This window comes from Protobothrops mucrosquamatus, unplaced genomic scaffold, assembly GCF_001527695.2.
Source record: "Protobothrops mucrosquamatus isolate PMUCROS unplaced genomic scaffold, P.Mucros_1.0 scaffold455, whole genome shotgun sequence".
Classification (NCBI taxonomy): Eukaryota; Metazoa; Chordata; class Lepidosauria; order Squamata; family Viperidae; genus Protobothrops; species Protobothrops mucrosquamatus.
This window is the reverse complement of record NW_015386778.1, coordinates 353388-361222: the sequence shown is the minus strand read 5'-3', so window position 1 is coordinate 361222 and position 7835 is coordinate 353388. Positions and strand designations below refer to the sequence as shown.

The following is a 7835-nucleotide window of genomic DNA, read 5'->3' as shown; positions in this document are numbered from 1 at the left end:
TCTCTCTCTCTCTCTCTCTCTCTCTCTCTCTCTCTCTCTCTCTCTCTCTCTCTGTGTGTGTGTGTGTGTGTGTGTGTGTGTGTGTGTGTTTGTGTGTAAAACCTATTTCTGTTTTTGAATTTTAGCTTTAGGAGTTAGTTTTACATAAACTAAGATAATTTTAAATAAATAACATTCTATTTCTTAATTTTACAGGCAAAGTTTATACTGGCAAAAACAGTGGTAACAATATTTTGTACCATCCCTTTAGCACCCTTCCTATTTTACTTTGAAACAGTTCTTCATTGTTTTGCTCCATACTGGTTTTTGACCAAAATAAACTTTGAACTGAACGGAATAAGCATCACAACTGGAAAGAAAAAAAGCTAATGATGGCAATCTACAAGCCTTCTCCAATCAACTGTTTCCTGATTTTTTTACCTCTCTTCTATGCCAGATATTTCAATTCTTAGGGAGAAACTTTTAGGTGGAATGGAAATGGGATAAAAGATGGAGAAATTATTTAACTGCAGGTGGCATCCAGTACTTAAAATTTATGTAAATGAGCAGCTCTTGAAAATATTACTTCCTTTTTTAAATTCTGTAATGCCCTATGGCAAAAAATAATACTCCTACTTATTTCTTTGGATAATAATAACCCATTAATATTTAAATATATATTTTAAAAGCTATAGAGTGGATCAATATCTGTCTAACACATATTTAAACAGATGTCAAAAATAAGTAGTTTAGATCTAAAAGTGGACAGCCCATTTGGTAGAGTGGTGAAGGCACTGGATAGAAGCTGGGAGAATGTGAGGCAGCAATAGAAGCTACTTTCAAAAATTCTGCCAGGAAAAACTGCAGGGACTTGTCCATGTTGTCAACTACAGTCAAGACTGAAATGAAGGCTTTCTATAATTTTAAATAAAGTTCTTAAATAAGCAGCATTCTTTCATGATGCCTAATAAAGAGAGCTAATCAAAAGTAATTTAGTCATAAATTAATGTGTTAATTGTAGACTGAAAAAATGTATCAGTGAGGCACATGTTGTTATCCATATATAGTTCATTTTGATACTTTTAAAACCTGATCTTACATTTGTTAAAAAAAAAAGATCTTAAGATATCAAAACTCACTTATCCCAGAGTTTTCCAAAACTGGTTTCATACATATTTATTTCTCCAGAAGACTATGGATAGTGCATTTTATGCTTCTTTACATTTTATCCTAATATATAGCAAGTTAGACAAAGAAAATGAAGGTGACTGAGTGGGAAATCTAAATCTGGGTCTAATAAAAACCTCTATGATTCATATATCATACTTACAAAAGAACTACTTATTATTATTCTCAAAATGGTATGCTGCGAATTGTGGCCAAGATAAGGATTTTATTTAAAAGTAGGTTTATAGCGTTGTTAACAGTTTCTGAAATCAACAACTTTACTTAATAAAACCTAAGGAATATATCTGGCTCCAGAATATGAAAAAATATTGGTTCTAGTCTGGAATCTGTTAAAAAAAAATAGAGGAAATAAGTTCCTTAAAGTGTTGCAAAATGCACACTTATTTAGTTAAAAGCAGACCTTTAATCAAAAATTTAATAAGAGTCTAAACTCTTGTTTACCTTGCACAATGCCCCAAGGATACTGGCGAGCCTTTACGACTTTGTTACCAATCTTCATCTCTTCTGTACTCCCCACTACAGCAAATGGCAAGTGTCCCTGAGAAACAGAAAATACATTAAATGGCACAGATGAAACTAGAATAAAACATTAGCATATTGACTAATTTATACATACATTTTATCACGGATGAGAGAGCTGCTGTTGCATGTGTTAACCAAAACCTGAATGGGAAGGGCTACCCTCCTGTAAACATGGCCATCTGAGTTTCATGTTTGACATCTGCCACAACCTCAGGGCAGGGGCAAGGGAGGGGATATATTTACCTGGGAAACCTTTTAGCTATCAGAAGAGTGGAATGTGAAACCTTGTTTATGAACTTGGGGACTTTCTAGAGAACACATAGGCTGATCCTCATCAGTTGTACATCTCATCCTCTGGCTGCCAAAGCAATGTCACTAAAATCTGTCTCATTTTCTAACACTAGATTAACATAAGTACTAGTGAAAAGCAAGGATCTAATTTTATAAATTATTTAGAGTTATTAAAATCTCCATTCTAAAAGAGAAAAGGGAAAGAAAAAAAATCATAAAATTCCTATTCCTAGAGGGCAATATTTCTATTTAGGCAATTTCCTGGTCGTAAAAAGGGATCAGACAGTTTTCTAACTATACTGAGAAAACAGTCCTCACCTTCTCAGGCTGAAACATGGATAGGAATATTTTTCACAAATCTCATTTCAACTTTAGCAGATATAAATAACTGAACCTGTCAACCAACGAGTTGAAAAATTATGAACTGTAGAGATACTAGTGGAACAATCTGGGTTATTCAAGCAGCAACTCCAGAAATACTAATATAACTATTCCAGGATATCAATTGACTTCTGATAACTGAGAAGAATATGTCTGAAAAGCAGTCTTAATGCCTGGAAAAAAAATAAAGCTGTAATAGCTTCAGGGTAGGATTCCTATGTTAGCGTCACTCTTTCAAAAATGAAGTCTCTGCCAAATCCTTACCCAAATTTTGAATTGGTCAAGAGTCATTGTGCCTCTAAACATGGCCTGATAAATTTTTTCTCAAGAAGGAACTACCTCCCACATAGATGACAGTCTAAGACAATTTTAATGGAAAGTGGTAGAAGTTTTGCACTGCCACCATAGTAAAGGGAGACAACTATGGCAGAAGGAGGGACTAAGTACTATATTAAGTTTTGTATTGCATCAAGGCCTCTCATGCTAGACTATAACACAGCCAATAGGGAATGCAGACATCAGAGAGTATATTTAATAAATGTATTACATCAGTAAAATATACACTTAATTTCTCCTCATACTTTCATAAACAGATTTTAGAGATTTATAAAACTGAAAAAGGAGTTATCCTCAGCAGAAAGATTGAGAAGGCCTAGCCCTAACCCCCTCTCCCTCCCTCTCCTTCTCCCTCTCCCTCTCTCTCTCATATAATTCATCTATCCATCCATCCATCCAACCAACCATCCATCGATCCTGCAAGTGCAGGATCTCCTTTTTCAGATCAACCAAGTGTTGAATCATTGGTTGCAACAGGAATTGACCAACTGGCTTGTCATCAGAGCCTGACATCATAGGCTGAGACAGACTGACTTCCTGAAAGTCATCCTGTTGGCTTTCATCCTTAAAGCAGGACTAGAACTTACAGTTTCCTGATCTCTAGCCTGGTGCCTTAATAACTAGACCAGGGGTGTCAAACTCACAACATCACGTGACATATCTCAACTTTTTTTCCATTGCCAGCAATGGGCTGGGCGCCATTTCGGCATGATGCATCTGGCCTGCGGGCCGGCAGTTTGAACTAGACCATGATGCAGAGGCATAATGGCTTAGAACAAAAAATTAAACACCCACAGTACAATATAAAGAAGAAAATATCCATAGTAATTTCAGGCTTGCAGTTAAGGTAGCCACTCAAGAACTTTCTTCAGCATAAGTACTCAAAGAAACTGAAATTTGGAATGTAAAGATGGGTTCTAGCAAGAATTTTAAATATATGCTCTAAGTGCCGCTAATGCAAATACAATTCGGATTTCATATATGAACATTGTGTTCTATGGAAGAAAAACACACTTATGGTGGAATACTTTCTCATAAAATATAATTGAACAGTCCAGAAATGAAAGTCCAGAATTTTTGAAGGAACATGGCAGCAGGAGTTCCCATTAAAATGCTATCCTCTATCCAAAAACGAAGCCAGTGATTGCAGACAATGAGTCTCTAGTTTAAGTATAATATCTTTGGTAATGTACTTACATTCATGGTAGCATTAATTTTAGCAATGCTCTCATCATCTGTTGGAAACTGGTATATTTGAACTCCATTACTGACCAGCTCACTCATTATTTTGATCTTAAACTTCTGTAGTTCAGATTTAGAAATTGTATCTGCTTTGGCTATAACTGGAATAATGTTCACCTATTAAAGAAATCAGATTGCTATGAAATATGCAAACTTCATTTGAACCTTTTAGATTATCAGTTACAATCACTGAACAGGGTAAGTTGTTTTTTAGATTGCACAATATATTGTCTTTTTAGAGATACAAGATAATACTTTAATAACCTGAACAATTTTCACCCATCTGTATAGTCCATTTAGCCTTTGGTCCATCATTAAATTGATCAGGTATATCGCAGAAGGCTTTAATATAACTAGATAAAAGTTATTTAATAAATATGAGGTATCAATTTCATTAGAAATAATATAAGAACTTTTCCGTTAAAGAAAGAAAAGGGAGTAGCTACTGTTATCAGAATGCATTGGTATTTCCTACATTTTCAAAGAGAAAGATAACATAATTTGGGGACTAATTTCATGTAAAACACATTTTTAAAAAAGTATTTACATGCGTCCCAACAAACTGTGTTTGTTTCTTTTGATTTCTTCAATTAAATACTAAGCAAGCTTGAATATCTGTGATCAGACAATATTTTAGAGCGTCTGAAGGAATACTGGCAATCCCAAGTGAAACCTTTGATATGCGTATGAATAATGCAGAAAGGTTGCTTTCATGTCTTCTTGCCATTTTGTTAAAGAGATGAGTATTGCTGCTTTGGGGTAAAATGATCCTTTTGTAGTGACTGTATCAAGGCTTGTAGATGTCTTCTCCAGACTCAGCTACAAGTTAAAAACCAGATCTGTCTTCATCATTTTTAAAACCTGACTTTCCAACTAATTAACGGTCTTTTATGACAACTTGTCTCTGCCCTAATAGTTTCTTTAGCTTCTTTGCTTTGGTAAGAACTGCAAGGTGAACTACATCAGTGCAAGGAATGGATGGAAATATAAATGATGCCTAGAAATGGGGAGGAGGTGGAGGAAATAATCCAATAATCCATCCCTAAAGTGCTAAATCCAGATCCCATTCCACCCTATTTTACCACTCCATAGATCACTAACAATGAGCATTCTGCAGCCAATTTAGATTAGCAGAAAATCAGATTCCTACACAATGTTTTTAGTCTCAAATCTGAACAATATCTTCAAAAAATAAACAAATGCCTTAAAATTAAACTATTTTTACATTATATTGATAAAAAGAATTACTAAAAAAATTGTTTTGAAGCTGAAGAGACTTGTGTCAAATACCCAATTTCCCTATCAACTCATTCACAACTATCAGATGTGGGTGTCTTGCTATCTATTCTCGTGACATCTTCATTAGAGTTAGTCCATATTAAACAGACAAAAGATGAATCCAGAAAGGACGAATTTGATGAGTAGCAGTTATTTAATAAGGAATTAACTTTGCTCATATGACTAACCTAGAGTTTAAATTAACTTGCTTACGCAGTTCAGTTACTTATGATAATAAATAGCAACTGTAAAAAATTGCTTTAAACAGAACTAGCTGGAGCAGTACAAATTAGTATTTAAATATATAAAGAACTCATTTTTTTCATTCCCTCTGAGGTGTACTTCTATTAATGTTAGTTAGTCTTAAAATGATGATGAGCAATTGCTTTAAATACCATGGAACATTTTACTTAATAGAATGGCAGCACAAATATTATTTCACTGCTGAAAGCACTTATAGAAAGCCTAGTCCAAAGCTGTAATATTTAAATAGATCCATATGAAATCAATATAAACTTGAAATATTATACAGGCAGGTATTCATTTCATAGGAAACTAGAATCTAATTGGAAGGGACTTCATGGTCATCTACTCCTACCCATCCTTGATAGCTGAGATCCAACTTAAAAAGGAGAGTTTACTACTGTAATAGGCAGACCATTCAGCTATTAGTGAGCTCTTATTGTCAAGAAATTCCTTTTAATATTCAGCTTGAATGTCTTTTCTTTCAATTTCAATATTAACCTCAGTTTCAAAACAAAATAGACCCACTCCCTCTTGAACATGATTAACTTTCAGATTAATATAGACCATGAAACTAATCAAGGAGAGAAGCAACCTAGAACTAAGGAGAAACTTCCTGACAATTAGAACAATTAACCAGTGGAACAACCTGCCTCCAGAAGCGGTGAATGCTCCAAGAGACTGTCCAGTCTCCAAGAGACTGGACAGCCATTTGTCTGAAATGGTATAGGGTTTCCTGCCTGAGCAGGGGATTGGACTAAATGACCTCCAAGGTCCCTTCCAACTTTATTATTATTATTATTATCATTATTATTATTGTTGTTATTATTATTATTATTATTATTATTATTATTATTATATCTTCCTTCAGTCATCATTACTTTAAAACAATCCTAATTACATACAAGATTTTTAATTAGAATATAATTTCAGAACACGCCTCTAGTTATGGTAATGTAGCTACTTGATAACAATGGTTCCCATTTATTTCTTATACACTTTCCCCTCCTTGCACAGCCTGATTAAAGGTTGATTTTGTTTTCTACTACTATTCAATTCTGCAATATATCAAAATGCATCAAGGTCTGCACATGGTTACTTTTAGAGGCAGCTCATACCTTATGTCAAAACATGGTTAATTTTTATTTTTTTATTTGAAATTTAGATGTGTTTTAGAGCAAACAGAATATCCTTACACAAATATATTAATATCTAAGCAGAAGTTGATGTTGAGTAGCTGCCATGATATTAGTATTAATTAGCGTATGTGTTCTGATGGGCACTATAGACCAAATAAATCCCCAGAAACAAATCTGATATTTTTAAATTATTTTTCCAAACAGGAAAAAAGTCATCCTATATTTCCTAATAGCAATCTTAGATTGCCAATTTATTTAGCAAGTAACTTACACCACTGGGAACATACAGACTTTTGACTAGATTTTGCCACAAACACCAATGTTTTTTTCCAAAATAACTGAATTGTCTTACTCAGTTACATTGACCTACTCATCAAACTAAGACAATGTTTATTTTTACTAAAACCTTTTTTGATGCTACAACGATAAAAAATGCATTACATTTTAAGATATTACATTGAATATTTATGTTGGAAAGAGACTGGCTAAGCCAGGTGGAGAGTTAAATGGGGAATTAGTCTGGAATTCCTATGTGGGCACAAGATGGAGAAGTCTGACCCCTCTTGAGTGCCACTGAACATTAATTTTACCCAGTCTGAAAAGATTCCTGTACATGGGCTTTAGCAATAAAACAGCTAATTGAACTCTTGTGTGGCTCTAGTTGTTAGTACTAGGACTATTACAGATAGTCCTCAACTTACCATCACTTGTTTTACTATTGTTCAAAGTTATCACTGATCCTATATGTTGTCATGGTCATATGATCAAAATTCAGGTGCTTGGTACCTGGCATATATTTATGATGGTTGCAGCATCCTGAGGTCACATGATCACCATTTACAACCATCCCAAGGGACTTCCAACAACCAAAATCAATGGAGGAAGCCAAATTAATTTAATGACCATGGTGATGTGCTTAACAACCATGACATAAATATCATAAAATTGGGCATGATTCATTTAACAACAGGTTATGGTCCCAACTGTGGTTGTAAATCGACAACTACCCTTATGTTATTTAAAAAGATCGTGTATTTCAGCTATGAATAGTATTGACTTAAGATCTTTGCTGAAAGTATTGATTTGAGAGTGAAGAAAGTGTAGGAAAAATTTAAGAGTAAAATGTAAGAAAAAAATTTATATTTAGGTATTATAAATGTTGATTCATATAGTCTTTGATCAGTTGTATTGTTGTTACTTATTGTATTATTAGAGTTAAAGTATGTATATACTGAT

The 7835-nt window shown here is 33.9% G+C and overlaps 1 protein-coding gene across 1 annotated transcript in view; it reads right to left on the bottom strand.

Annotated features, from left to right (window-relative positions):
- Nucleotides 1-7835, bottom strand: part of LOC107287921 (septin-10) — a gene marked incomplete in the record, with an annotated part of 50475 nt that overhangs the window by 15082 nt on the left and 27558 nt on the right. The window contains 2 exon segments of the mRNA XM_015816481.2: nt 1609-1705; nt 3895-4056. Coding sequence (XP_015671967.2) covers nt 1609-1705; nt 3895-4056 — 259 coding nt within the window.